The 15,085-nt window shown below is 44.2% G+C and overlaps 1 protein-coding gene across 10 annotated transcripts in view; it reads right to left on the bottom strand.

Annotated features, from left to right (window-relative positions):
* The window catches only part of itpr1b (inositol 1,4,5-trisphosphate receptor, type 1b), a 148,130-nt gene that overhangs the window by 127,557 nt on the left and 5,488 nt on the right, over positions 1-15,085 (bottom strand). For all 10 annotated transcript variants that reach the window (XM_031824920.1, XM_031824914.1, XM_031824917.1 and 7 more), the window contains exon 3: positions 7,602-7,672. In XM_031824920.1, the coding sequence (XP_031680780.1) occupies positions 7,602-7,672 (71 nt within the window). The remainder of the gene's footprint in view (positions 1-7,601; positions 7,673-15,085) is intronic.

The following is a 15,085-nucleotide window of genomic DNA, read 5'->3' as shown; positions in this document are numbered from 1 at the left end:
CAGGAAGGAGACTCGTTCTGTCTTCTAGAGATTAACTTACTTTGGTAAGAAAAGTGCAAATCAATCCCAGAATAACAGCAAAGGACATCGTGAAGATGCTGGAGGAAGAGGTACAAAAGTATCTACATCCACAGTAAAACAAGTCCTACATCGACATAACCTGAAAGGCCGCTCAGCAAGGAAGAAGCCACTGCTCCAAAACCACCATAAAAAAGACCGACTACGGTTTGCAACTGCACATGGGGACAAAGATCGTACTTTTTGGAAAAATTTCCTCTGGTCTGATGAAACCAAAATAGAACTGTTTCGCCATAATGACTATCGTTATGTTTGGAGGAAAAAGGGGGAGGCTTGCAAACCGAAGAACACCATCCCAACCGTGAAGCACAGGGGTGGCAGCATCATGTTGCGGGGCTGCTTTGCTGCAGGAAGGACTGGTGCACTTCACAAAATTGATGGCATCATGAGAAAGGAAAATTATGTGGATATATTGAAGCAACATCTCAAAACATCAGTCAGGAAGTTAAAGCTTGCTCGCAAATGGGTCTTCCAAATGGACAATGGTCATACTTCCAAAGTTGTGGAAAATGGCTTAAGGACAACACAGTCAAGGTATTGGAGTGGCCACCACAAAGCCCTGACCTCAATCCTATAGAAGATTTGTGGGCAGAACTGAAAAAGCGTGTGCAAGCAAGGTGACCTACAAACCTGACTCAGTTACACCAGCTCTGTCAGGAGGAATGGGCCAAAATTCACCCAACTTATTGTGGGAAGCTTGTGGAAGGCTACCCAAAACGTTTGACCCAAGTTAAACAATTTAAAGGCAATGCTACCAAATACTAATTGAGTGTATGTAAACTTCTGACACTGGGATCGTGATTAAAGCAATAAAAGCTGAAATAAATCATTCTCTCTCTATTATTCTGACATTTCACGTTCTTAAAATAAAGTGGTGATCCTAACTGACCTAAAACAGGGAATGTTTACGAGGATTAAATGTCAGGAATTGTGAAAAATTGAGTTTAAATGTATTTGGCTAAGGTGTATGTAAACTTCTGACTTCAACTGTATAGTACGACTCGACAAAGACAACTAAAATGTACTCTGCTACTAGCTATTGATTCCTCTTTTATCTCGATACTAAGCAGTGACATATCTGGGTGAGTCCTGTTAGAGGCCTGAAACCTGATGCATGGATGGTTCAATCTCTAGCAGGAGTCTGGACAGCTGCTTCAGAGGAAGGAATTGACACTGTCCCTCAAATTATCTTGAGCTCCTGCACTAAAAAAAACACAAAAACATCCATACGGCAAAACATACAATTGACATCAAACTAACCAGAGGCAATAAATTGACTCTTTACCATCTTCCATTGTGCTACAGTGCAAGTGAGTGCAATATAGTGTATTCGGAAAGTATTCAGACCTCTTAACTTTCACATTTTGCTAAGTCTTTCCCCTCAATCTACCCATAGTCCATAATGACAAAGCAAAAAGTGTTTTTTAGCAACATTTTGAAAATAAGAAAATGAAATATCATATTTACATAAGTATTCAGACCCCTTGCTCAGTACTTTGTTGAAGTACGTTTGGCATCGATTATAGCCTCCAGTCTTCTTAGGTATGACACTACAAGCTTGGCACACCTGTATTTGGGGAGTTTCTCCCATTCTTCTCTGCAGATCCTCTCAAGCTCTTTCAGGTTGGATGGGGAGCGTCGCTGCATAGTTATTTTCAGGTCTCTCCAGAGATGTTAGATCAGATTTGAGCTATGGCTGGGTCACTCAAGGACATTCAGAGATTGTTCCCGAAGCAACTCCTGCGTTGTCTTGGCTGTGTGCTTAGGATCGTTGTCCTGTTGGAGGGTGAACCTTTGCCCCAGTCTGAGGTCCTGAGCGCTCTGGAGCAGATTTTCATAAAGGATCCCTCTGTACTTTGCTCCGTTCACCTTTCCCTCGATCCTGACTAGACTCCCAGTCCCTGCCGCTGAAAAACAACACTACAGCATAATGCTGCCACCTCCATGCTTCACCGTAGGGATGGTGCCAGGTTTCCTCCAGATGTGACACATGGCATTCAGGCCAAAGAGTTCAATCTTTGTTTCATCAGACCAGAGAATTTTGTTTCTCATGGTCTGAGAGTCCTTTAGGTGCCTTTTTGCAATCGCCAAGCGGTCTGTCATGCCTTTTACTGAGGAGTAGTTTCCGTCTGGCCAGTCTACCATAAAGGCCTTTAGTCTTGAAATCTTTGTCTGTTTAGTACACTACCGTACTCACTCTATATAGCACATGGCCTCACATGTGAATCCTTAAATAGATGGGTGGGGCTAAAGCTTAAGAGGCTGTGAACGATGCTGAATGGGTGTAGACAAAGAAGAGCACTCTAGTGGGTGTACCAAAACATTCAAGGGCCATTTTCTCAAAAGTGGCGATACAAATTTATCACTTTCAAAGCAGAATTACTTTCCCATTGTTACTCAACACTAGTGTATGATATACCCTTTCCTCGCTCTGAATCTCTACATTTATCCAATGTAAAAAACACAATTTCAATTAATTTTGCTACATAAGACCAAATTGAGCTGGTCAGTCACAAATAGAGAGTGATTTGTGTGACAATGACACGGATGTGCTATATAAAGTAAAGTGGGGCTCATAATTTTCAGGAATAAAAAGGTCAATTAAATTTACATGACCTTGATTCGAGTAAATGTAACTCACATTGTTCATCACGTCAATTCACTCAAAAAATAATTCACTAAAGGTCTGCTCTGGAGGCCTGCCAAGGCCTTGTGCTCATTTGAAAAGGGCTCCATTAGAGACCGAGACAGTATGCAACCAGCGCCTCCAGGAGCCCATCAGCAGGAGTCTCGCAACCACTCCCAGATGGCCCTCCCTGCTGATGCCAGAATCATTCTGCTGCACTGACCTTGAGATGCAGGGAGGCTTCTACTGTAAACACTCCAGGTGCTTTACTGTCTGACACATCACTGATCAGTCTTAAAGTCCCAATAACATCTAGCCTGTATGGTTTTGAGTTAGTGGGGGGGGGAAGTAACAGTCCGAGAATAAGTCTGAGAATAAAGCTCAAAACAGAATATTGGTATAATTTCCATCCAATCATACAAATTCATAGCTTCTCCAAAATAACCTAATGTAGTTTTCATCAAAGTGCTATAAATGAGAGTGTAGTCTATTATCTTATTATGTAGGCTGCCAGTATACAATACATTATGAAATTCAGCATTTGCATTACGCACAAGCCTATGTGTTCAACATGAGCTAAAAAATAGCAATTTTGCAGCATAACTTCATCCACCGTTGAAATCTCCATCTGGGAAAGGTCAATATGCCATTTCTATGGCAATAGGATTGACACAGTGCCAGTTCAAACAGCCATGGCAATTTATGATGAACCCCACGAGTCCCAATATACTTTCACTTCAATAATCACAGTAATTTTTCAGAGTCCTCCGACTATTTGATGTTGTTGAATGACTAAACCTATACATTGGATTTGATATGTTAAAGCAATAATAAGTGAATTCCGGAATGTCCAAGTATTAAATGTGGTCGGGTTTAATACATAGTAGTGCCATCAAAATACACTCGTAGATGTATCAAAGTGTTTTATTTCAGGACAGTGTTGTTGTTCATGAATTAAGATGTCTCTGAAGATATGAAGCTCTAGTTCCAGTGAAAGCAAAGTTAACTAAATAACAAACACAAACTTTTTTTGCTGCTGCCTCAGCCTATCAAAATCTAAATCCCAATAACAGCAAGCTGGGAATAAGGGTTTGCATTGGAACCAAGACACCAGGGGTTGCTTTTGGCTATCACAAATGTCTCAAAACCACCAAACAGTTTGCGACTTCACAGACAACATTACTGAGAGCAACACTCAGGCAAAACCAAACCCTGGAAACACATTGGAGTCTAACACCCAGTTGGATGCATCATCCGCACTACTGCATAAATCTATATTAACTGAGTGCTCGCTCACCTGTTGATGGAAATGTGGAAATGAACAGTGAAGTCTATCAGACCTGTCATGAAAGATGTATGAAGATCAATCTGATCTAATGCAAGAACCCCTGGGCTGTGTTCATTAATGTTAAACATTGATCAAAGCATGACTCATAACTTGTAGTAGAAGAATCACGAATGCCTTGAGAAACTGCCAGAAAAGAGTACATTTTACTCACACACAATCCTGTTTCAGACTTCTAGACAGTCTCTGAACACTTAGCTCTGAGAGATGTCCTAGCGTAATCCACACTGCTTACATTTGCAGGAAATGGACTGCATCTGGCTAGTTCTACACGTCAGCCTCAATAACTATAAGAAACATGGCACTCCGCCATCAATCGCTTTACAGAATGTTTTACAGTCCAAAGACATTTGATACATTTGCACAAAGCTTAATTCTTAAATGCTGCCACTGCCAGATAAAATAATATAGATGAAACTTCTCATTACTTTTTAGTGGTGAAAGAACAAAGGGCATCAGAGTTAAACAGAGGGTACAGGCCTCTCACTAGGTGACACATTGTGGTGTACTAACTGTACTGTGCCTAGTGCCACATTTCAGTCAGGGGCTGAGGGGTGGCAGGTGAACGCAAGGTTAATTATCTTCATTACAGCTTCATTTACACAAAGACACCAGTTCACATTTAATAACAAAGGAGCAGGGGTCACATCTCCATGTCTCAAAATACCTTTTATATCTCCTCAGTGTCAACTACTGCTGATCTAATGGTTACACGGAGCACAAACCACTTGGTTAAACATACAGTACTTAGTTATAATCCCCATGTAATGATGATGGTCTCAGAGAAGAGAATCTAAACAGCTTTTTCCAGCTGATCATGTCCAGTGTAATGTTATCAGAGAACAGGGGACACTCACTTTTACCAGCAAGTCACCTGTGCAACTAGAGTGAAAAAAAACCTCTAGATCACCTTTATTCCACGCACAGAAACACATACAAAGCTCTCCATTTGGCAGATTTGACCATAACTATCATCCTGAATCCTACTTACAAGCAAAAACTCAAACTGGAAGTACCAGTGCTCAATACGGAAGTTGTCAGAAAACTCAAATATAAAGTACCAGTGCTCAATACAGAAGTGGTCTGACGAAGCAGATTATACACTACAGGACTGTTTCGATAGCACAGACTGGAATATGTTCCTGGATTCATCCTATAATATTGAGGAGTTTACCACATCAGTCACCGGCTTCATTAATAAGCGCATCGATGAAGTCGTCCCCACATTGACCTTACATACATATCCCAACCAGAAGCCACGGATTACAGGCAACATCCACACAGAACTAAAGGTAGGAGCTGCCGTGTTCAAGGAGCGGGAAACTAATCCGGACGATTATAAGGAATCCCGCTATGAAGTCTGATGACCCATCAAACAGTCAAAACATCAATACAGGACAAAGATCGAATCCTACTGTGCCGGCTCTGATGCTCAGCATATTTTGCAGGGCTTGCAAACTATCACGGATTACACAGGGAAACCCAGACGTGAGCTGCACAGTGACGCGAGCCTACCAGACGAGTTAAATTCCTTCTATACCCACTTTGGGGCAAGCAACACTGAACTATGCATGAGAGCACCAGCTGTTTCGGAGGACTATATGATCTCACTCTCTGTACCCAACATGAGTAAGACCTTTAAACAGGTTAACATTCACAAGGGCGCAGGACCAGACGGATTACCAGGACGCATACCCAAAATATGCGCTGACGAGCTGGCAACATTTTCATCTTCTCCTTTACCCAGTCTGTAATACCTACGTTTAAAGCAGACCACCATAGTGTGTCCAAGATCACCAAAATACCCTGTTTAAATTACTATTGCCCTGTAGCACATCTGTAGCCATGAAATGCTTTGAAAGGCTGGTCATGGCTAACATTAACAACACCATCCAAGACACCCTGGACCCACTCCAATTCGCATATTGCCCCAACAGATCCACTCCACACTATTGCACTCCACACTGGACAAGAGGAACACCTACTGTGAGAATGCTGTTCATTGACTATTGCAGCGTCCAATACCAAAGCTCATCACTAAGCTCAGGACCCTGGGACTAAACACCTCCCTCTGCAACTGGATCCTGAACTTCCTGACAGGCCATCCCCAGGTGGTGAGGATAGGCAACAACACATCCATCATGCTGACCCTAAACACGGGGACCCCTCTGGGGTGCGTGCTTTATCCCATCCTATACTCCTTGTTCACCCATGACTGTGTGGCCACGGACAACTCCAACACCATCATTAGGTTTGCTTAAGACACAAGGTTGGTTGGCCTGAGCGCCGATGATGATGAGACAGCAAATAAGGAGGTCAGTGACCTGGCAGTGTGGTGCCAGGAGCTGATCATGGACTACAGGAATGGGGCAGAGGACACCCCCATCCACTTCAACAGGGCTGTAATGGAGGGGGCAGAGAGGTCCAAGTTCCTCGGTGTCCACATCACTAAAGAATGATCATGGTCCCCTCACCCCAACACAGTTGTGAAGAAGTCACGACAATGCCTCTTCACCCTCAGGACGCTGAAAAGATTTGGCATGGGCCCTCAGATCCCCAAAAAGTTATACAGCTGCACAGTTAATCCCGTTAACGGAATTGATTTGACAACATCCGGTGAAATGGCAGAGCGCCAAATTCAAATTAAATTATTAGAAATATTTAACTTTCATACAATCACAAGTGCAATTACACCAAATTAAAGCTTTACTTCTTGTTAATCTAGCCACCGTGTCAGATTTCAAAAAGGCTTTACGGCGACAGCAAACCATGCTATTATCTGAGGACAGCACCCCATCAAACAAACACAGACAATCATATTTCAACCCGCCAGGCGCGAATAATACATTATGGCCTTTCTCTTGCATTTCAAAGATGATGGTACATTTTTTCAAAGATGATGGTACACAAAAAAATACAAAATAACTGCTTTTTTATTCTTGAATCATCTTTAACCAGATCTATTGTGTTATATTCTACTACATTCCTTTCACATTTCCATAAACTTCAAAGTGTTTAATTTCAAATGGTACCAAGAATATGCATATCCTTGCTTCAGGGCCTGAGCTACAGGCAATTAGATTTGGTATTTCATTTTAGGCTAAAATTGGGGTAAAAAAAGGGGCTTAAGAGGTCAAATAGCTACCTGAACTATCAGCATCAACCCTTTTTGCACTAACTCTTTTGATTCATCACATATGTTGCTTCTACTGTTTAAAATCTATCCTGTTGCCTATTCACTTTATCCCAAGTTATCGTTACTCATTGTATATTTATTGCCTGTGTTAATATTTTGCTATTATAAAATTATTTTAAAAATCTCTGCATTGTTGGGAAAGGCCCGTAAGTAAGCATTTCACTGTTAGTTTACCCCTGTTGTTTACAAAGCATGTGACAAATACAAGTATTATTTGATTTGGACTGACAGAGCAAGCTATAGTGAAAAAAAGTCACATGAAGCGATGCCTTAACTCCTTGCTGATTGTTTGAGCAAACAATATTGGTTGAGTGCTTGCACTTGAACAGCAGACTGAACAGAGTGATAGTCCTTACCTCGAAATTTCTTGGGTGGGTTGTTAAGGTCGCCTGTGTCTGGCTGTACCACACAGCGGTCATCCACAAGCCTGGGGACAGGAGGAGCAATGACAGCTGTCAAACACTCAGAATATTAATCCATCTAGCCTCCAAAAACAGACAAACAATAACATCAGCTACAATTTTCCTCCTCAGCAGTGGATACTACTGCTGCACGTGCATACACAGTACAAATAATGATGTTGAGTCGCTCAATACTTTAAAGGGATTTTTAAATACTTGGGGTTCTGCTGGGGTATATTCTTTAAGAATCAATGGGTATACATAATTTAGAATTGCAAGAAATGGATGTAGCAACTGCAGATTGCCCCTTTAGTCTCCATCTTCATGTTTACACCCGTCTCTTTCACTCCTAAGCATGACTGTCATTTTGATCCAGGCTATCCTGCATGTGTCACCAATCAGCATCACAATGCATAATACCACTACTTCATTGTATCAACAAAAGGAATATTGGTCAAGAATTGTAGAGGGCAGATTGCTGTGGGAGCTGCCCATCAAACTCAGTATGCCCAATTTTGGCTAAGCAGAGCAGAGGCATCCAGCTGCCCTCTCTGGAGGCTGCACATTGAGAGAACCTATAAGGATATAAAGGCCTGAGACCAAACTGCCTAAACAGTGGATGTGAGCTGTGTTTCACCCGCTACCTGCTGTAAGGGCATTCACAGCAATGCTAAGCCAGTCTGCTCACTCAGACCTAAGCCAAACCTTCTGAGCTAAAAATAAACAGAGCAAGAACAGCTTCGGCAGAGATTCCTGGCTTAAATGTATATATATATATATTTGAGGGGTTATTTTGGGAGAAGCTGGTGAAATATCAAAAGGATTGGGGCTTTGCCTGTGAATAAAACTTTTAGGGTGTTAAAACTTGCGTTTTCTTCCCCTTATTATTACAAATAATAGTTCTTAATACACGCCTATTCACACTTAACTCCTAAACATCTAAAACCATTGTGCCTTATGAACCAACACAGCTCAATTAATATTGGAGGCACTTGGAATCTGAACACCTGAACATCTGGGATTGGCATTCCTCGAACACTGATTCCTATGTTGGTGCAGCAATGCAAGAATCAGAATTAGGCCTGTTATTGATCCTCGTTCTTGGAGAATTCTGCTGAAGCATTTACACTATTAGGATCTAGCATTTTAATAACATTTGTTGCTCTCATACATGTATAGTTACGCTGTAATTACACTAGTCACAACATTGTATTGACATGTTAAATGGGCTAATATTTTGTAACTAATAATAATGACGAAGTTGGGTGCTTTTTCTTTATTACACAAGAGGCATATACTACCTGGGAAATAGCAAGACACGCTCAACTCCCTTATTTTGCAATTACAATGCACTTAGTAAAATAATATGTAACTACAACGTTACTGTAGTAATTAGTGTAACTACACTGTTATAAGACCCATGAAAATCCTTTTCATAATAGCTCAGTCAGATTTACTCCTGGCTGCAAAACACAGGATGCTTAGCAGGTAGTCTGAAATATAAATATGACACCTCCATGGGGTTCTGGATCCAGTCCAAGCAGCATTTTCCTTTTATAGCCCATGCAGTGTGTAGGCTATGTATCGTACTGTAGGACATTCTTATGTTTAGATTTTTAAAAATACACTGTAAGCATCTCCCCAAGGGGAATGAATGGGGTTACGATAGTTGTACTTGTTTTACATATCAAATTACTAATATTTTGTCCATGTATCACATGGATGAACTGCATTGTGCCGATAATGGAAAGATTCAGGCCTATCTGCATTAATGACTCCTGCAAGATGTCATTCAACTGGATTTGTATGCAGAGATCGTTTTGATTGCTCGTCCTGATACTTTGTGCAAATTCTTTGGGGACCTTCTGGATTAGGTGTGTATTGTTTTGTACTGCTAGGGATGGCTGCACTGCTGCAGCCAGAAACAAAAGCATTCCGTTGCACCTGTGATAACATCTGCAAATCTGTGTATGCAGCCAATAAACTTTGATTTGAGCCTGTAAAGACGTGTAATGGCGGATATGTAAAATCACCAGAGGGCTTCAGTCTTGCTTTGTGTTCCAGGATGCAGCCAGCCAAGGAAAGATTATAGGCCCTGGTACAGTAGCAAACAGAACAGTCCTCTCTAAATCAGCTGCAGACCAGGTGGCTCATTATACAGCTGTCTCTCAGTGGTCAGTATGATACACAGAGACAACCAACAGCATCACAGCCTCCTGTACACTGCCTGCTGTTTCTATATATAAAAAAAAGTGATTACCAGTGCAACGTTGGCAACTTGACAAACGAGCACTGTCAAGTAGGGCATTGACAGTCATGGGATTTTGGAAGACAGTAATTGACCAGCCAAATGACCGCGGTCAACGTAAGAACCATTTTTAGACCCAGATGTTCTCCTCTCCTCCGCTCCTGACCATGTGTGCTGCCATAGAAATAGAATGAATAGAACAGGCGTCCCCATTCAAGTCAATGGTGGCATAATGGGTGGACATTGCGAGAGTACCGGAATTGTCTCACGTCAGACAGGATCACTAAAAATAAGTTATGTGCATGGCTAAATGTGCATGGAAATGTGCCAGCTAGTGTCTGCATGCTGGCTGAACCAGTCTCAAATCAATCCATATGAAAACGGCAGTTCACACATTCAATGCTTAATGCACCCTCTAGCTAGCTAGCATATTGAAATTCTATCTAATAGCACAAATTAGCTTTCCTGATAAGGCAGTTTGTTTTGCCATGATTAATGTGCAGAGTTCTGCAGCACAGCTGACCGCTCTAGCTGATACATTATCGTGTTGGCCAAATGTTACAAAGTAGCAAGTAAGATACATGCTGATTTCTAAGAATAGTCCCAAAACTTTGGTGTCATCATACAAGTTCATCAACAAGCTTGCAAACTAGCAGAGGTGGAAAAAGTACCCCGAGTAAAAGTAAAGATACCTTATTAGAAAATAACTAAAGTAAAAGTGAAAGTTGCCCAGTACAATAATACTTGAGTAAAAGTTTTAAAGTATTTGGTTTTAAATATACTTAAAAATCAAAAGTAAAAGTGTAACTCATTTCAAATTCCTTATATTTAGGCACCTTTTTTTTTGTTTTTAAAATCTACGGATAGCCAGGGGCACGCTCCAACATAGCCAGGGCCACGCTCCAACATAGCCAGGGGCACGCTCCAACATAGCCAGGGGCACGCTCCAACATAGCCAGGGGCACGCTCCAACATAGCCAGGGGCACGCTCCAACATAGCCAGGGGCACGCTCCAACATAGCCAGGGGCACGCTCCAACATAGCCAGGGGTACGCTCCAACATAGCCAGGGGTACGCTCCAACATAGCCAGGGGCACGCTCCAACATAGCCAGGGCCACGCTCCAACATTGCCAGGGGCACGCTCCAACATAGCCAGGGGCAAGCTCCAACATAGCCAGGGGCACGCTCCAACATTGCCAGGGGCACGCTCCAACATAGCCAGGGGCACGCTCCAACATAGCCAGGGGTACGCTCCAACATAGCCAGGGGCACGCTCCAACATTGCCAGGGGCACGCTCCAACATAGCCAGGGGCACGCTCCAACATAGCCAGGGGTACGCTCCAACATAGCCAGGGGCACGCTCCAACATTGCCAGGGGCACGCTCCAACATTGCCAGGGGCAAGCTCCAACATAGCCAGGGGTACGCTCCAACATAGCCAGGGGTACGCTCCAACATAGCCAGGGGCACGCTCCAACATAGCCAGGGCCACGCTCCAACATTGCCAGGGGCACGCTCCAACATAGCCAGGGGCACGCTCCAACATAGCCAGGGCCACGCTCCAACATAGCCAGGGGCACGCTCCAACATAGCCAGGGGCACGCTCCAACATAGCCAGGGGTACGCTCCAACATAGCCAGGGGCACGCTCCAACATTGCCAGGGGCACGCTCCAACATTGCCAGGGGCAAGCTCCAACATAGCCAGGGGTACGCTCCAACATAGCCATGGGTACGCTCCAACATTGCCAATGGCAAGCTCCAACATAGGCAGGGGCACGCTCCAACATAGCCAGGGGCACGCTCCAACATAGCCAGGGGTACGCTCCAACATAGCCAGGGGCACGCTCCAACATAGCCAGGGCCACGCTCCAACATTGCCAGGGGCACGCTCCAACATAGCCAGGGGCACGCTCCTACATAGCCAGGGCCACGCTCCAACATAGCCAGGGGCACGCTCCAACATTGCCAGGGGCACGCTCCAACATAGCCAGGGGCACGCTCCAACATAGCCAGGGGTACGCTCCAACATAGCCAGGGGCACGCTCCAACATTGCCAGGGGCACGCTCCAACATTGCCAGGGGCACGCTCCAACATAGCCAGGGGTACGCTCCAACATAGCCAGGGGCAAGCTCCAACATTGCCAGGGGCAAGCTCCAACATAGCCACGGGTAAGCTCCAACATTGCCAGGGGCACGCTCCAACATTGCCAGGGGCACGCTCCAACATAGCCAGGGGCACGCTCCAACATAGCCAGGGGCACGCACCAACATTGCCAGGGGCACGCTCCAACATTGCCAGGGGCACGCTCCAACATAGCCAGGGGTACGCTCCAACATAGCCAGGGGCAAGCTCCAACATTGCCAGGGGCAAGCTCCAACATAGCCAGGGGTACGCTCCAACATAGCCAGGGGTACGCTCCAACATAGCCAGGGATACGCTCCAACATAGCCAGGGGTACGCTCCAACATAGCCAGGGGCACGCTCCAACATTGCCAGGGCCACGCTCCAACATTGCCAGGGGCACGCTCCAACATAGCCAGGGGTACGCTCCAACATAGCCAGGGGTACGCTCCAACATAGCCAGGGGTACGCTCCAACATAGCCAGGGGTACGCTCCAACATAGCCAGGGGCACGCTCCAACATAGCCAGGGGCACGCTCCAACATTGCCAGGGGCACGCTCCAACATAGCCAGGGGTACGCTCCAACATTGCCAGGGGCAAGCTCCAACATTGCCAGGGGCACGCTCCAACATAGCCAGGGGAACGCTCCAACATAGCCAGGGGCACGCTCCAACATTGCCAGGGGCACGCTCCAACATTGCCAGGGGCACGCTCCAACATAGCCAGGGGCACGCTCCAACATTGCCAGGGGCACGCTCCAACATTGCCAGGGGCACGCTCCAACATTGCCAGGGGCACGCTCCAACATTGCCAGGGGCACGCTCCAACATAGCCAGGGGCACGCTCCAACATAGCCAGGGGTACGCTCCAACATAGCCAGGGGCAAGCTCCAACATAGCCAGGGGCAAGCTCCAACATAGCCAGGGGTACGCTCCAACATAGCCAGGGGCAAGCTCCAACATTGCCAGGGGCACGCTCCAACATAATTTACAAACAAAGCATGTGTTTAGTGAGTCTGCCAGATCAGAGGCTGTAGGGATGACCAGGGATTTTCTCTTGATAAGTGTGTGAATTAGACAATTTTCCTTTCCTGCTAAGCATTCAAAATGTAACAGGTGTAAAATACTTAAGTAAAAATACTTAAGTAGTTTTTTGGGGTATCTGTACTTTACTTTTTATATTTTTGACAACTTTTACTTCACTACATTCCTAAAGAATTTGTGTACTTTTCACTCCATAAAGTTTCACCTACACCCAAACTGCAAACTAGCTACCATAATGGCTATTCAAACAAGCTAGCACTAGGCTGCTAGCTGGGGCAAGTTTGATCAGCTGATCGCACATGGTTTGCCATTGTAGCCAGTGCATCATAGCTACGGATAGCAGAGTGATTTTTTTGATGGAGTGACCATCTAGCTATGCGCTTCCCGATCCTCTCATGACCACGGCTGTCCATCTGCAGGATTCTTCAAGAAGCTTTCAAAACAGACTTGATCTAGCTACTGTTGTAGCCTACACTTATTTTTGAACAACTTGTTTATTTTGCTTAACAAGTGCTTTAAGATTCTGTCTAATGAAAAGCGCTATAAAAGTTTAATAATTTACTATAATTTTCAGAATTAAAAACAGATTAACCAAAAAAATGGCAGATGAGCAAAATCGTGATTTTTAGACATGAGTTCCACGTTTGGTTAGATGGTTTCTGGCAACTGCGTGTCACAAAGCAGGAAGTAAAATACGTGCTGTGATTTGTTGATTCAACTTAACTGACATTACAAAAATGATATTCCATTGCATGAGCCACATCAGTTAACATCATTTAAATGTATATTCTACATTATCATTGAAATTATTGCATCACAATACCAGGCAGCCATTGCGAGTGTACCCATGGCTAAAAGGTGCTGTGAAAGATGCAAGTTTGTGTTCTCGGAAGTAGCTTATGGCAACTACTCGTCTCCTCCGTTGCAAAACTACTGAATCTTAAGAGTCAATTCCTAGCTTGACACCCGGAAATGGGAGTCGACGGGCAAGGAATCGAGGAATCTATCCTTTTGGTTTCAACTCCCCACCACTAGTGTCTAGGCAACTAAGACGTGTTTGCTACAACAACTTGCTGGTTTGAGCAAGGAGCAAGAAGGCTTCATTATGCTGTTAAGAGTCAATGTTACGGCAGAAACGGACTCAAGGGCCAGATAGTGATGAGGTATGATTAAGACTGCTAAACGAGGAGGCTAAGAGTAGAAAGGGCAATACAGATGCTGTGTTCATTTTCACTGAGGGAAAAGAACAACAAAATGGCAGGAGCAGAAAATGGAGGAGGAACAGGAGGCAGTCAAGCTGCTCTGACGCCAGAGAACTAGAGGCTGAAATAATTTATAACCTTCCAGAAGTGTTGTCAAGTCCATCAGCCTTTTGTGAATCCAGTCACGGTTCAGTCAATGATCTCCCTCAACCCTCACTTTGGCCGTGATGAAAGTTGAGGTGCAAAAATGCTCTCTGATTCTCTTTGATAAATGGGTATCAGCACTTAGAGGAAGAACTGAAGTTTACATTTGATCAATTTTACAGTTCATTGCATAAGCTCTCAATATTTAAATTCAAACACAGGAAGCAAAATAATTGAAGCCACTTAGGCCCATTATTTCAGGGTTTACTAACGGTACAACTTGGGAGAAAGAGGAGACCCAACACATCCCATAAACCTCCCACAATATGACATCACCTGCATCGTGTCCCATTGACACTATCCCATTCAGTATAACATTTCTCATTCAACCCCATCCCTCTCTTCCCTGACACTCATCTTTCCTATGGTTTACCCTTTTTCCTCCATCTCACTCTCTTATTTGCTAATAACACCCTCACTTCTCTTTTTCCCCATTTCCACTGCTATCCTGCATCAGCTGGACTCCAAAAGTACGTGACCACTCTCTGCCTCTCACAGTCCAGTTCCAAACACTCTCTGCCTTGCCATTTATCAAAGTGTGTTCTAAGGGCATAGAACAGTATCACCTCAATGACAAGAATTCTGCAATCTTGCTGTTCTTATTATACACTTCACCA

This window comes from Oncorhynchus kisutch, linkage group LG5 (assembly GCF_002021735.2).
Source record: "Oncorhynchus kisutch isolate 150728-3 linkage group LG5, Okis_V2, whole genome shotgun sequence".
NCBI classification, from domain to species: Eukaryota; Metazoa; Chordata; class Actinopteri; order Salmoniformes; family Salmonidae; genus Oncorhynchus; species Oncorhynchus kisutch.
The sequence above is the reverse complement of the archived record's forward strand: the minus strand, read 5'-3'. Positions and strand labels throughout refer to the sequence as shown.